The sequence below is a fragment of the Micromys minutus genome (genome assembly GCF_963924665.1).
Source record: "Micromys minutus genome assembly, chromosome: 20".
Classification (NCBI taxonomy): Eukaryota; Metazoa; Chordata; class Mammalia; order Rodentia; family Muridae; genus Micromys; species Micromys minutus.
The window spans coordinates 10,525,554-10,541,232 of NC_137955.1; the positions used below are offsets into that span (position 1 = coordinate 10,525,554).

A 15,679-nucleotide genomic window follows, 5' to 3' on the forward strand; every position below is an offset into this window, starting at 1 on the left:
GCATTTCTCCAACCTTGAAGTCTTTAGAATCTGTTCCCTAAAGAAAACCTTAGCACAGATTTGTTTGTTTGGTGTATCATTATCTTCAAATTTATTGCATTTTTGCATTGAGATATGCATGTCTGTTGTGATGGACAGCCCTTATAATTTGATTAAATAGCCTTCAAAATAGGTGGCCTTCTTCTGATCATGTGGCTTAGGATATTAGTGTCTTGTGCAGTGATGATTTATTTTAAATTGGTCACAGTGGTATACTTTTCCTGTAACCTCTTTGGATGCAAATCATAAGTTTGGGTAAAATGAAACATGTCAGACAGAGAAGCCCATTGAGTTTAGGCTTTACCTCCTCAGACTTCCTTTGCCTGGTTGTTGGGAATTAGTTGGCAGCTAGGAGCTTATGTCTCTCGTGAAGCCTGTGTTATGACTTGACCTGGAGTCAATTCTTTCTTTCAAGCTAAGTGTGTAGCTGAGAAGAAAAGCACAAAGACCATTGGCATTATACATGCACACTCATGCATGCGCACATATATGTGACAATGATATAGTTCAGTGGGTGGAATACTTACCTAGAATGTATAAAGATTCAAGCCCAGTCATCATGACTTGACCAAAACTTCAAAACTGGAAAAGTAGAGACAGACTGGTCATAAGGTCAGTCTTCTGTGCTCTTAGCAAGTTTGAGGCCAGCATAGATTACATGAGACCTCAAATCAAACAAACAAACAGAAAAAGGTGTGTGTGTATGTGTGTGTGTGTGTGTGTGTGTGTGTGTGTGTGTGTGTGTGTTCGTCCCCAGATATGATGGCACATGTTTGGAATCTCAGCTTCTTTTGAAACTCTGCTAGATGGGACATTAAGTCCTACTGAATATGTGGTTATTCTAAGTCAGAGAGACCTCATCTCAAAAATCAAAAAATATAAAAAGGGTATGAATGTGGTTCACTGAGAAAGCATTTACCTAGCATATGTGCACATGTGAGGGTTTGATTCCCAGCACTGGGAGAGAGGAGAAACAAGACAATAAGCAAACAAACAAACAAAATGGTTAAAAGTAATTCAAAAGGAAAGAAAATAAAATTTAAATAATTGAAAGACAGAAATATGAAAGAGAGAAAGATATTTTAATTGTTTAAGAACAGAAAAGTACAAACATGATAAATATAAACATAAAAAATATTGGAAAAATTTACTTCCTTCTTCATAAGCATTTTTATAGGAAAAATACACTAATACATATATCTTATTGAGGTATATGTTAAAATATGTAATAAAATGACTTTCTTGCTATTCATCCCACAGAATATAGAAAAACACTCAGTCCATGTTTGATTTTATAGAAGTCATACGTGAGGCTGGTAAATTCCAAGATTACTAGGGACACCAACTGCTAAGACCACACCTATATGTGAGTTAACGTTTCAGCAGATAGTATTATGCTAATGTTGGTTGCCAATCAGCATTTTTCATGTAAATGCTGTACTTAATTTGCCCCCCAAGGACATGTGTCATATAATGATACATACTGGGACTCCTATTAATTCTGTGGACTTTCTTGAACTTTGCCTTTAGGCCTCCGAGGAAACACTGCATTCCTGTAATGAAGAAGAAGACCCTCTCCGTGGAATGGAGCCCTATCTCGTACGCAGGCTTTCATCCCGCAGTATACAGCTTCCCCCTCTTGCCTTCAGACAGTTGGAACAAGCGGACTTTCGAAGTGAATCAGAGAACATCCCTCGGCCAACTAGCCTCCCCTTGAAAATCCTGCCACTGATTGCTGTCACATCTGCGGACTCAAGTGGGTGAGTGCCTCTGGTGACACTTCCACAGTGTACACTGTTGATGGGGATTGTTGTGTGGGATGTTTTAGGGATTGTTTGGGGGCCACGTTGGAGAGGGCATTGAGTTTTTTTTTTTTTTTAATCAAAAACAAGAAGAAGATGATGAATGAAAGGGTTTCTTCTGATAATATCTGTCTCTGTAGGATGAGACATTTCACAAGGGAGCGTTAAAAAGTCATGGGTGGCTGCTTATAAGCATCCAGGAAAAGGAAATTGTACCAGAAAAGCTTACACTGGCCATAAGTGGTTTTTACAGTTCCTAACAAATGATATCTAATGGATTAATTAGCCTGTAGGCAGACACAGGCAGAAACAGTAGGTATAGTTCATTGAGGCAAAATAAATCTGGAATTAAGACTGTACTATGCTGTAATTAGAATAAAAGAAGATATGCGATTATATTCATGAGCCTAGTAATTTGGCCTCTGACACTCTAAGCTATTACTTGAATGCTATTTTAGCATTTATCAGTATTGATATTAATAAATCAATTTCATTTAGCCTCAGTAGTTAGAAGAGAGTCAGTGAAAGTTGGTCTGTGCCATACAGCTCCCTACTTCAGCAGAGCAAGTACTTTCTATGGTTTTTGGTCTGCTCAGCAATGGAAAACTTACTCTTTAATGGCAACATTGGTCCATGAAACAGAGTGAAATGAGGCTAGTGGGGACATCTACTGCCTGCTCCCTGGTTAGCTGCATCTTAAAGAAGTTTGCATGGAGGAGAAACAGGAAACTAGAAGCCCATTTGTACACAGACTTGCAAGTATTCCCTACCGGATGCCAGGAAACGTCTGCTACACAAGGGAGTCTTGTTCAACCTCTGCATTTCTAGGGAAGGCACTTTTCAGATTTACAAAAGAAGAAGGAATGTGCTCAAAATAAATATTGTCTAGTAATTCACCCTAAAAATATTGAATTTAGCTTCCTAAACTGTCACTTACCAGACCACAAGCCCCAAGATGTTTAAAAAAGAAAGCAAGACAAATGGCTATGAAATGAGATCATAAATTCTCACTTTGTTAAAATTAAAAGATGACATAAGCATTATTTTTCTTGATCAATTATACGTAAGGCAAGTGTGTAAATAAATAGTGAACAGTTTCACACTATGACAGGCAGGAACTGAGTTTGGCAACATGATGTAAGGGTTGTTTGTAAAAGTACTGTAGCCCAGAATTTGATTTGAATCAACTTCACTGGTATTCACTGATGTGGAGAAGAGGTTTCTGGATTTCAGATGTTCCCAAGATCACTATGTGATCGTCATGGAGAACATGCAGAACACATTAGTTATCCTCATGGTTATGATTTTTTGTAATGATCACTTTTAAACAAACATCAGAAAAAGAGAAAGCCACATGGACATCTGGTCAGACATAACCATCCAAAAGTCCCCTTCCTGAGTAAAATTGGAACTCCTCCTTACACAATTTGTAATGGCTCATTAGTAAAGTTTTTCCTGGGAATGCCCTCACTGGGAATCGGGCATAGAACTTGGTATCCAGATTTTCCATTGTGAGTAGTCACCCTATCCTCTGCCTAAGAGCCTGGAATGGACCAGTCCTGACTTCCAGAAGAAAAGTGGGTGGGAGACAGAAACCACAGTGTCTGTGCAAACCGTTTGGGCAAAAAGAGCCATACCTGATGTATAAGGAATGGTGAGAAATGAATCCTCCAGAAAGGAGTCCCCAAACCCCAGCTCAGGGTCCCTCTTTTAAACTGACACTATAAAATTCAACAGTCCTAGTCCTAATTAACTCTTTTCTGTACACAAGGTGCATCTTAGAATAATTGCCTTGCTTTCTCCACACTTGAAGAGGAAGGCTTTCTAATTAAATTCACTAGGCTAATTTAAGTTCCTGATAGACTAAATGAATGTTGGTATCTGAGAAGTTTGGTGGGTAACATGACTTTTCATTTCAAGGTCATGGGTTTTTAAAAATAATGCTGAAGTGTACTTAATATTGTCTCTGTGTAGTTTGATAATGAGTATAATTAAAAAACCTTAGGTAAAAGGTAAACATATTTAATTAAATTCTAATATGTTGCTCAAAACAAACAGAGTCCCCAAGTGCCAAGGAACTTAAGGATTTAGGATGCCAGCATCCTAGAATTTTTGTTTCAAAACTTCTTATTGAAGAACCAGAGAATTAAGTTTCACTGATGATTGTTTATATATTTATTCAAAGAAATAAATTTGTGTTTTACACAAAGACAAAAGATGTCTTTTTATTTCAAAAGGCAGTCAAGAGAAGAATAGCCAGTAAGGAGAAATCAGAGACAAGAGAGTTACTGAAGGACCTACTATGACCTAAGAAAACAAAAATAAGTTTTGAATTAAATATTAGGTATCAGGAAAGTAAGGAATGTAAATTTCATAAGTTAGAAGTTAGAAATGTTACTTTGTGGCCCTTTCATTTAAATTAAAACATTACACTCCTTCCAAGTGGCAGAATCATATCACAGTATCAAACAAGGAATGGAGGAGATTCATGTTACTTTCTATAAGTTGATCACAATCCAGCTAGCCCTTTATTAAAGGCCAGTGTGCTCCTCCGGGCCTTTTGTCAGTTTGTTCTGAGGCCTTAGCAATTGTCTATGTGTCAATGGGAAGGGATAACTTGCAAATATTTAGATTTTTCTTCTTTTCTTTCTTAGCATCATAGCTTTTTGGTCTTTAATTTTTTAAATTTTAATTAAAAATAATTCCATAACTTTCCTCTGATCCCTCTGATTTTACCTTCTTCAATGTTTCCAATGGCTAACCACCCCCCTCAAGTTCATGACCTCTTTTATGTTGGTTATTATAGTTTCTCATCTATTTAAACATGTAAATATGATCTCATGAGTCCATTTAGTGGTGCTCATATGTATGTAATTTCAGAGCTAACCATCTGCCATTTTTCATGTGGCTCTTTCAATTATCAGGCAGTGGTGAGTTTAAAACTAATTCTTTTCCTGACGGAAACCACGCTGTGACTCTGGGAGTAACCTGCATGCGTATAGGAACCTTAGAATACAAGTACGAGGCTCTAGAGGCTGGTGGTCTCTTCATGAAGTAACTGGGTCACAGAGACTGAAGAGCAGAGGCCCTTTAATTAGCAAGACTTACATAATTCTACTTTAAAGTGATTTTTTTCCTAGTAAGGAAGCGATCTTTATTTTGTGTTTCTGAAGTATTATTATTATTATTATTACCTATACTTTGATGTATATGCAGCATGAATACTGACCACTCTAATCCCCACCTCCTAGCCACTACTGCCCACTCATAACACAAATCTTGCTCCCTTGTTAGATTCTAGTCCCTTTGCTTTGTGATCCACCCAGATTAACTAAGGGCACCAGTGTGACTGTGTATTTGGAATTATCTATTAAAGTCTAATGGTTCCAGTAGCATGTGCACAACAGAGGGCAGACTATAAATAGCCAGTTATTCATACGTAAAAGGTATTGTCCCATAAGCCCCTCCCATTTCCTTGGTGAATTTTAATAGAGCCAGTCTTGTGTGGGCACCAGATAATGTGAGTTAATGATTACAGTGGTTGTGTGGTGTCTAGAGATGGTGATGTTATAAGTAATGTGAATATGTTCTTTAACCATTGGCTAAAACTATGCCTAAGATGGTAGGTTGTGTGTGAGTGCATGTTTGCATGTGTGTGTGTGTGTGTGTGTGTGTGTGTGTGTGTGTGTGTGTATGTGTGTGTGTATGTGTGCTCATGTGTGAACACTAAGTAGGATTGTTAAGACTGGATACACTAAAGTTTAACCCACGTGTCTGTTGGTGTTCCACATAGGGTAGAATTTTTCAAGTTCTCTGGACAGTGATTGACCTTCTTTGAAATAAGAGGGGCAGCTATGAACAGCTAGAAAGTATGTAAAGTTAGTGATGAAGGAACCTGGACTGCCATAATTTAAGTACATCCTTCCTAAGTAATTTACAATCCATTGGTGTTTACAAATCTTATTAAGCTATAATAAGACACATAAGTACATACAAGAAAATATGTAAAGCTTGAGTCTGTGCCTCTTTTCTGACTTAATCAATAACAATAGCGCTTCCTGTCTTTGGATTTCATAGAGACAAAACCTTGTCCCTACTCTCCTTGAGTTTGGCACCTTTGCTCAAAATTTATTTTGTTCTGAATCTGTCAGTGTTGGTAAAATATCATTGGTTTGTTATTTTTGTTAAGATACACTGTGCATTTTGTGACTATACCAGAATTTATTTCCCACATCTTCTTACTGATTGATAGGGAGTTGTTTCTACCTTGGTGATATCAGGACAACAGCTACCAGGAACATTTGAGCAACTTTTTAGACATGTGGGTCATTCCTTTCAGTTATGTTCCTAGGAATGGAGTGAACTGGATATTCATAAGCACTTGGACCAGAGAAAGGCATCAAGATTCTTGGTGTGGCTTTGCCCAAGTCAACAATACACACTCACCCAGGACTTCATCTGTTCCAACAATTTCATCCCATGTACAGAAATCCTCTATTCTAGCCTCGTGATCTTTGGAGTTTATTTATGCTGGTGAACAGGTGTTTTATCTATTGTTATTGTTGTTGTTATTGTTTTAAAGGTTTCTTTTGTTTTTGTTTTATGTACATATGAGCACACTGTAGTTTAAAAAGGCATTGGATCCCATAATGGCTGTGAGCCACCATGTGGTTTTCTGGGAATTGAACTCAGAATCTCTGAAAAAGCAGTCTGTACTATTAAGCAAGGAACCATCACCCCAGCACCATGTGGTTTTAGTTTAGTTTCCATGATTCAAAGTGATATTGTTTACATTTTGGTACATTCTTCAACATTTTTGATACCTCCTTTGTGGTATGTGCATTTAGATATTTTTTGAGTTTTTTTTTTTTGTTCCCTTTACTTGTTAAGTTTGAAAGATCCTTTGGGTAAGTCTAGACATAAGAGTTGTATTAAACAAATGGGTTGTGTTTTGTGTGTTTTCTCCTAGACAGTAGCTTGAGTTTTTATTTCCTATCTGTTTTTTCATTGTGGTGGCGCCTCAAAGGTATGAGCATTTGCACTTGAGGGGGAAAAAATGGAATCTCAGAGAAATGGAAGCTTAAGAAACTTGGTGCAGTAATGACAGAGGTAGGAGGAAAGAAAACCAAGGAAGATCAGAAAGCAGGAAAAATGACACAAAAGAGAATGATATGTGTGAGTTCTGAAGACATGCAATAGACCCTGCTTAATAAGGAAACAGCAGCTAATTTACACAGTACTAACTCTCAGGGTAAATCCCTCTGGGGAGAATGGTTGTTGGCTCCTGGGATGGTGGCTGTTGGCACCTGTGATACACAGGCAGTAGAGATGCAGACAGAAGAAGGTTGAGAATGGAATTACACCATGGTTTTGGTGATTGCATAGTAATTGAACAGGGGATAGGGTTCTGGATAGGGTAGCTTGGCTGTGAGCTCTGTGTTGTCCTTAACTAGCATTGTACTTTGGGAAGGGACTTCAAGTGCCTATCTCTATAAGGGTAAAATAGGAAAATGGTGTCTCTCTTTCACAGGTTAGTTTCAAAGGCAAAATAGTTACAATTGTTTTGTTTTGCTTTTGACATTTTCTATGTGTTTGATATACAACAAGAATTTCTACTACTATAGAAACTTTGGGGAGTGGGTTGGAAAAAATAAAATTTATTATAAGTATTATGATCTTATTTTCAGAAGCTGGCTTTGAAGAGCCTCTACTGATAACTTTGGTGTGGAGACAGATGTTCTAGCAGATGTTGGAGGGAGGTCGAATTCTGTTTCTGATTCCGTCATTCACTATCAGTGTGGACAGTGAGTCTTCATCTTGCTTTTTGTGTCATTGGCAAAAGTCGGTCCTGATTTAAGTGGTATTCAACTGTGTTTGAAATGGCAGTAGAGATAGTCCTTCCAGCTTACTTCTCTATGTGTCACCCTGTTCAAAACCTCCAAAAGGAATCACTGCCGCATTGGCCATAATAAAAGAAGAGCCAAGGAGCAAGTTGTTCCCTTGTGATAGGATGACACAGCTCTGGAAGGATGTATAATATCCAGGCCTATATGTGGGAGGAGAATATTATGAGCGTTTCTTCATCACTGGCATCCTATTACCTGTCTGGAGGAGTACACTCGGTACATTCATATCACTCTGTCCTATTTTAAAAATGAATTTGAAGAAAGAAATGGTCCCTCCTGGGGATTAAATAGGGAGCGCATGGGAGAATTATTTAGTCACATAAAGTTCATTTTATGAGGCACTTACAGACTTATTTCCAAGAGTGGTGTGTCATTCACATGGGGAGTGGTCCCAGATGCCAGCTAGACGATGAAGTCTTTGATCAAGCACTCAATGCCTAGTCTTCTTGAGTACAAAGTGTACGCCACAGGGAACATACACAAAAATAAAAATAATAAAACTTTTAGCATTTAGTGACTCAACTGAAATCCAAACAAAAGGTGAAAAGAAGAAAAGCAGAAATCTGCTTAGAACAGACGCCTCTGTGTTTCCACATCTATGCCCTTCTATCGTGAAGAGGAATTAGCAGTAGGCATTTTGTCTTTGAGGTATTTTAGTTGTAAAGATTTATAAAGCTAGAGGGTTGTGTGCCACAGCCTTTCGGTTGAGCCTACACCTTTATGTTGACTGTATGCTCATGCATCAGAGATTCATTTGCTAGGGTCCTATTGAACATTATATAAGACATCTATAATCTACTGGGCATAACTGCTGAGGCTGGTGGGGGACACATAACCCTGATGGTGAGATATTCAGTAGCAATGCATCATTCTTGAGCTGTATGTGGTTTTTAAAATGAATAACTGAAAAAAGATAAGAAGCAATATGCTTACCAAAGTTGAAGACTCAAGCAACATAGAATAAATGTAATTATTTTGCCTCCAATTCATTTAATTTCAATTTGTTTACATAACATTCTCTACTAAAAGTTTGAAGATAATCACCAAACATCCTAGTCTTTCTGTTCTACTAAATCTAGTCTACTTTGGCTTTATAATTTTTGATTTTTCAAGACTAAAATTAGCCCCAGAATAAAGAAGTACTTTCTCCCTACTATATTTATTGACAACATTTTATTTCAATAATCAGTAGCCATTTGTGCTTATAATCTAAAACAAACAAAACAAAAAATGCTGACTTCTTTTCTTCACACATCATAAGCTCTCGGAAGGTTTCACATTATCTGCCGTGTTCACAGTTTACAAAATAGTAGGGTAATTATCTAACTGCAGTGTCTTCAGGGTGTGATTCATTTTTATTATTGCAGAACTCCTGGTGTCTGCTTTAAGGAATTCCCTGGCTATATAATACACCATGATATTTTACTCTTAGAAGTGTAATGTATTGGCTTATAGCAGAAAATAGTTTTTATTTATAAATCAAGATGTCATAGTTTATGGCCTACAAAACACTAAGAGGGAGGAGGATGTGAATTCATCACACGCTAGCATCTGGTTAATTATTTCTTGTGCTAACCTGAATTGTGTTAATCATGTAAGTTGTTTTAGAGTCAGACACTTTCTAACACTGAACCCACTGAACCACTTCATTGCAAAACATAGAAAGTAACAGTAATACATAAACTCCACTGCCAAACTGTGATTTCATCTTAACACTAAAATCACTCTGGATAATGACAGACACTCTGGAGGTCAAGGGGCTAAAAAGGTAGGCACTGGTAAAAAGGAGGGTATCAACAGTCCCAGAGACAAAGGGGTTGTCATAGATGTCAAAAGAAAGGTTTATGACCATCAGTATGTGCACATGGATAAATAGAAGCATACTCACAGAAGCTCAGCTAGGAGGAAATAGCGTTCCCTCACTGTGTCACAGAGAAGGAAGTCCTCCAGAGACTCCTGGTTAGCAAGAAGTTAGGATGTGAGCTGATCCTGCAGTAAAAAGTCTGGAAATGAAGGGTCCTTTATTCACCCTGAGGAGAAGAAAATTCTTCAGGACTTCACTGAAAAAGAGAACAGTAAACGTATGGTTTAAACCAGAGAGATGACAGAGCAAGGTCAGGCTGACACATTGAAAGAATGCACACAGAGAGGGAGGAATCTCTGTCTCACATGGTTCTCCTGTCGGAGACAAGGAGAGCCAACTCAGTCAAGTGGGTGAACCATGGCTTGTAAACCTCACTGCAAGTTCCACTATGTTACTATGGAGATCTTCAGATTTTCTGTATCTATTACAAACAGCGCCATCTTCTCATTTTAACGACTTCAGCATTTTCTAAATTATTCATCTGTTTCTCAGATTTACTATAATAGAATATAGAAAATGGGGGTTTTTTAAAAGATGGGCATTCATTTTTATGTTCGGTTAGAGTATAATGTATTTTAAACACTTTTGTACCTAGCTCTAGTGATTTTACTAGATAATGTAACAACTTAAGTGTTCTGAGGTAGCATTCAGGTTTTCATTTGCAAATTTCCTTTCCTAGACCTGATAGCTGACTTAAATACCATAGCTTCCTCTATTCTCAAATACTGTTTCTGAAATGTAAGCACTATTCTAGTTAATCATGTCGATTTTGTTAGCAAAATCAGCGAGATTAATTTTATTTAGAGAAAGCATTCTTTAATAAATTGGATCACTGTAGTGGCCTTAATAAAACAATGCATGAATTTCCATGACTTTGAAAGCAATATATATTTTTTAGAATTTAATATGAAGTAACCTGAAACCTATTAATTTTTTGTGGAAGAGTTTATTTTGGCTTATGGTTGTGGAGAGATAAAATCTGTTAATACCAGAGGAGGGAAGAATGGGAGTAGGAGGGAGGCAGCTAAGTTCACATCTTTATATTGTATACAGAGTTACAGAGAACAAACTAGAAATGGCTGAAGATTTTAAACTCTCAAAGCCTCCCTCCTCCAACAGGACCATGCCTCTTAAACCTCAACTAGACTATTCCAATGCCTGAGACAACAGAAGGCATTTCCATTGTCAGGAGGCTCTCTTTTCTCCATGTACTTTTCTAACAAGTATTTGTTTTAATTTTGAGATTATAATTACACAATCTCCCCTTCATTTTCTCTCCACCAAACCCTTCCATGTACCTATTAGTTTCTTCCTGCCTTTGGAAGCTTGCATGGCACCTATAGTATCATGAAAGAAAGATGGCACTTGTTGCTTCTGTTTAATACTATCTGAAACATCTTGAGACCTAACAGTAGCACCAATTATCATTGTTGTATCTTTTGTTACCTTGGCAGGACAATTATTTCAATTTTAATTTAAATAAGATAGTATTTGTGACTCTAATTTAGCAACTTCATAGTATGCCGTTTACAAAATGATGGTGTGCACCATAAGCAGCAAGGGCTGCAACTTGTCTTGTGAAGTTCATTTAGAGCTGCAACAAACTAACACCAGACCCACATTTTTTTTTTTTTTTGGCTTGTAGGCTCTAATACGTTCATAATAGATTCAACCCAAAACTGAGATGAGGGCTGATAACATTATAATTTTTTCTGTAAAACTTTTCGTGTGTCAAAGATACCCTTTGCTATTGGATGGTAGTGAAAGTTCACATGCACGGACCATTATGTAGTCGTTAAGATGATTGTGGTTAATACATATGGATGTCTTCAGAACCCATTCGGGAAAATAGGAGACACACAGGTATGCCCATGTTAAAGTCGCAGTTCTGTACCTGTCTAAGAATTGGAAAGCAATGTGAAAAACACAATTCTCTGATATAATTTATTCCATCAACAAGATTGTAGTAAAATTCAAAACAAGCTTTATTAGCTGTTTTCCACATAGAAGTGGCTCCTAACCCCGATGTCTGAGAGACACTGGGGGAGGGACTAGGGAGAAAGTGCTATTGGGTGAGTCTGTGATATGTGTGCTTGCAAAGTATCAAATCGGACTGGGCAACTATAGGGGACGGTTCGTGAACCATCAACCTTCTCCCAGATTACTCTATTTAATCATTTCTCTGTCAACAACTTTCTAGAGAACTTCTTTAAGGAAAAGTGAGTGTTAGCAAGGGAGGAGATACCAACACTACATTGTAAGTTTCCAGAAAGGCAGAGAAATGGTATTTATAAGGCTCAAGATCACTGATTCTCAACCTGTGAACTGGAACTCATCTGGGGACAAATAACCACTTCACAGGGGTGGAAGACCATAAGAAGATAGACATATTTACATTACAATTTGTAACAGTAGTAAATTTACAGTTAAGAATATAGTTTTATAGTTGGGGGTCACCACAACAGGAAGTACTGTATTAAAGGGTCACAGCGTTAGGAAGGATAATAAACCACTGTTTTAGATCAGAATATTTCTAAGTGAAAATAATTGGAAATTGGCAGAATACGGGCCCCATTTTGTCTGGATTGGGTAGGAGAGGAAGTTCTACCTTGAACTAGCGAAGCTGTGTGACAGGTGGTGACAGGTTGCCCTCTAAAATATGAAACTCTGTTGACTGGAAAAGATAGTGACATTGTATTTGTGGCCAGAGACAGCAAGCACTGTGCTGCTGACTAACAGGATTCTGAGGATACTATACACCATTAAATTAAGCCCCTGACTGCTTCTTAGGTATGAGCCATCCTGCTTCTTCAAAATCCCTGCCCGTTAGGAAGACTTTTCTGTATTCATTTGGTAAAATTCTCTTGTTTATGCCTAGGTGATGATTTCTATTGCTTGTGACTCAGAATCATGACAAGCATACAGCCCTTGAATTTATTATAAAATGTATCAAGTATAGAAATCAAGATGCAGGAAGTAATCTGAGTCTTCTAGAATTTAGTTGTCCTATCAGTAGTAAATTTAGTTGGAGGAAGCAAAGAGAAAAGTAAGTTTCATTTCATATATATATGCAACCAAGTAAGGACAGCATAGGGAAAAGCCTCTCAAGATGCCCCTGGCTAACTTCACAAAGCTCTCAGTATGGAGATAAAGAGAAGGACCCCATATAATTATTCTCCTTTGACTGTTCAAGCTGGTACACTTTAAATGGCCTCCTAATGATAGTGGCTTGCATTGCAATTAATTAAGAGCATGAAATTAAAAACTGAATGCCTTTTTTATCTCTAAAGAATATCCTTTATATCTTTTAACTTCTTTGTCTCAGTGTGAACTACCTCCCTTTGTCTCTTTCTTCCTCTTCTTCTCTTTCTACCTTCTTTCTTCCTCTACTGAAGAAGAATTAACTCCCATCCCCAAGTGTCTACAGCCACAGGCATTCTTCTTAACACAGGAGCAAACCTGTATCTAACTGTTTTTAGTGTCTGATGTTTATTAGTTGTTTCTGCTATAAATGTTTTAAAGGCAGTTGCAAAGAAAAAATAAAAATGTCCAGACAACCTTTGGCACAGATATTCTTGTCCTCTAAAAGTCATTTCTCTTTATTGTGATGTAATAGAATGACAGACAGACAGGAATGCAGGTATACAGACAAATGATTAATATATGAACACATGCATGAAGTTCTTATAAGGAATTATTTCAGAGACAGATGATCTCTGGAAGTTGAGAAAACATAGATTTCTTCAAACAATAATCTTGAGAAGCCAGGTGGTCACACCTTGGCCCCCAAACCCCTCTTTCTACCTGAATATCACCCATCTCTAGTCTACCCTCAGCTTTCAAACTTCCGGTATAATCCCACACTTCAGCATTGTTTGTCTTCTATGATGTATTCTATGTGAATAAACAATATGCTTATTTTCTGGTGAAATAAGATGGATCTAAGAGGGCCATGCATTGTGGAGTGGTGAGGTGTTTAGTCACCTGACAATGGACTACAAAATCCCTCACAACATTAGCTGCGTGTGGAATATTAGTTCCTAAATCTCCAACAAATCTGGTGATTGGCCAAAGAAAAGTGTGAGATAAGAACTGTCAGAAGGAGACTTGGTGCCACAATGAAAGTTGAGAAAACTATATATTACAACGTGGTGCCTGTATGTGTGTATGTAAACATACATGTATATACATATATGTGTGCATCAATTCTCTGAACCACAAAAGCGAGGTACTAGTCCTCATTGTTTTTCATCCCCGCATCTTGTAAAAGTTGACAAGTAAGGAAGACTATATTAGCATGAACCACTTGAGAAACAGTGAGCCTCACTATCTTCATGTTGGAGGTAGGAGAACGGTAATGTGGAGGGTTAAATAATGTCCTCAAAGCTAGTGAAAAATAAGATAGAACGTCATATCTAAAAGTCTCCAGTTTTATGCTATGTGTACTGGAATGCCCAGCTCCTGTTGAATATAACTTCTTTGTTCTAACATAAATCACACAGTCGCTAATGATATGGGACAACCCACCTGTGATTCTAATCTCACCTGTAGAATACCTGGATATTTAGGGAATTTTGTCTTAATTCTATTCAAGGAAGTTCCCAATAAGCCTTATGTTTTTGAAAATAGCGATTCAAACTGGTCAATATTAGGCCAGCATAGTTCTCAGCTGCTAAGAAACAGTGTGGCAAAGGCTGGGTTCCTGGGATATTTGAGATCCTAAAAGAAAAAAAAAAGAAAGAAAGAAAGAAAGAAAAGAAAATTCTCTAGATTCAGAGGGGAGGGGAGGTGGGAAGGAACTGGAAGGAAGTTGGAGGGGGGCAGAAATGAGGATCTATTATATGAGAAGAGAGTCTATTTTTAATAAAGGGAAGAAGGTTCTCAAGGTCAATTCTTCTAAACCTAGAGTCTAGCTTAATAATTATAAATTAATATTGCAAGAACCACACATTTTAACTTACTACTTTGAAAGAGTTAGCAACACAAGAGTTTTATAAAACTACATTAGACACCATTAAAGAAAATCCTTCTTCATGAGGGTCACCTCCCGTTGGATTCCACTGTCATTAATTTGCACTATTAATTATGGTTTTTTTCATCAGAACACCTTGTTGTTTGACACAATACCAAGGTCGGTAGCTATACTGACACTGACTGTGGTTGAATCAATGGAAAAATCTGCTTTAGAAAAATAATCATGCGGTACTGCTTGGGGCTGTTTTCAGATAAGGGAAGCCAACACGGGGAAGATTTTCAGAACGAAATTGGCACCCTTTGAAAAACCTAACCCAAGTCTCACAAGGATTTTTTTTTTACTTGTTTGTTGTTTTGTTTCTATTTCTTATATATGTTGAAAAAATGACCGAGTAATATAATATTACAGCAACAAAATAATTTTGGATGTCTCCAAATTTGCATTTAAATCATTCACATGGAGGCCTTATTATAAGCACAAACAAATAGAAGATTACTCTGAGAGACAAAGGCCCGTACACCTGAGAAATACATTAACTCTAGCATTTTAAATAATGGGTTTTAGTAAACACATCTAAAAAGGCATTGTATGGATCAGCATAGTTTTGCTTCTGCAATTTATTTTTTCTAATAGTCAGAAAAGGAACAGCGCTAGCCTTCTTTATCTGGGAGAATCGTGAGATAGGACGTATATTGAGATTGGGAGCCAGTAAGAGCTGAAAGTAATGGAATTTCCAAGTGAAGAGAAGTGGTGATTGCTTTGTTGTAATTTTTATTAAAGCTATTCTTTGGCAATTCCATATGTGTGGATGAAGTACTCTGGTGGCTCTCATTTCTTCTTCTCCCTCATTTCTCCTTCTCCCTCATTTCTCTCTACCCAACAGGTCTCCTATCCCTACTCCCTTTCACATACTCATATGCTTTTATTTTCTACCCAACTGTATGTAACTAGGGCTAGCGTCTCATGTGACCACCATAGAATTAGAAGTGTTTATTTGTGCAGGGTGAGCTCCCTAGTGGCTGCCCAATTGATGACAATGGCTGTGCCTTCCACAGAGTAGACATAACCAATGATTTAGCAGAGAGAATAGGCC

The 15,679-nt window shown here is 37.5% G+C and overlaps 1 protein-coding gene across 1 annotated transcript in view; it reads left to right on the top strand.

Moving 5' to 3' along the window:
- Positions 1-15,679, top strand: part of PDE4D (phosphodiesterase 4D) — a gene marked incomplete at its 5' end in the record, with an annotated part of 1,034,128 nt that overhangs the window by 170,496 nt on the left and 847,953 nt on the right. The window contains one exon of the mRNA XM_080933670.1: positions 1,570-1,799. Coding sequence (XP_080789796.1) covers positions 1,570-1,799 — 230 coding nt within the window. The remainder of the gene's footprint in view (positions 1-1,569; positions 1,800-15,679) is intronic.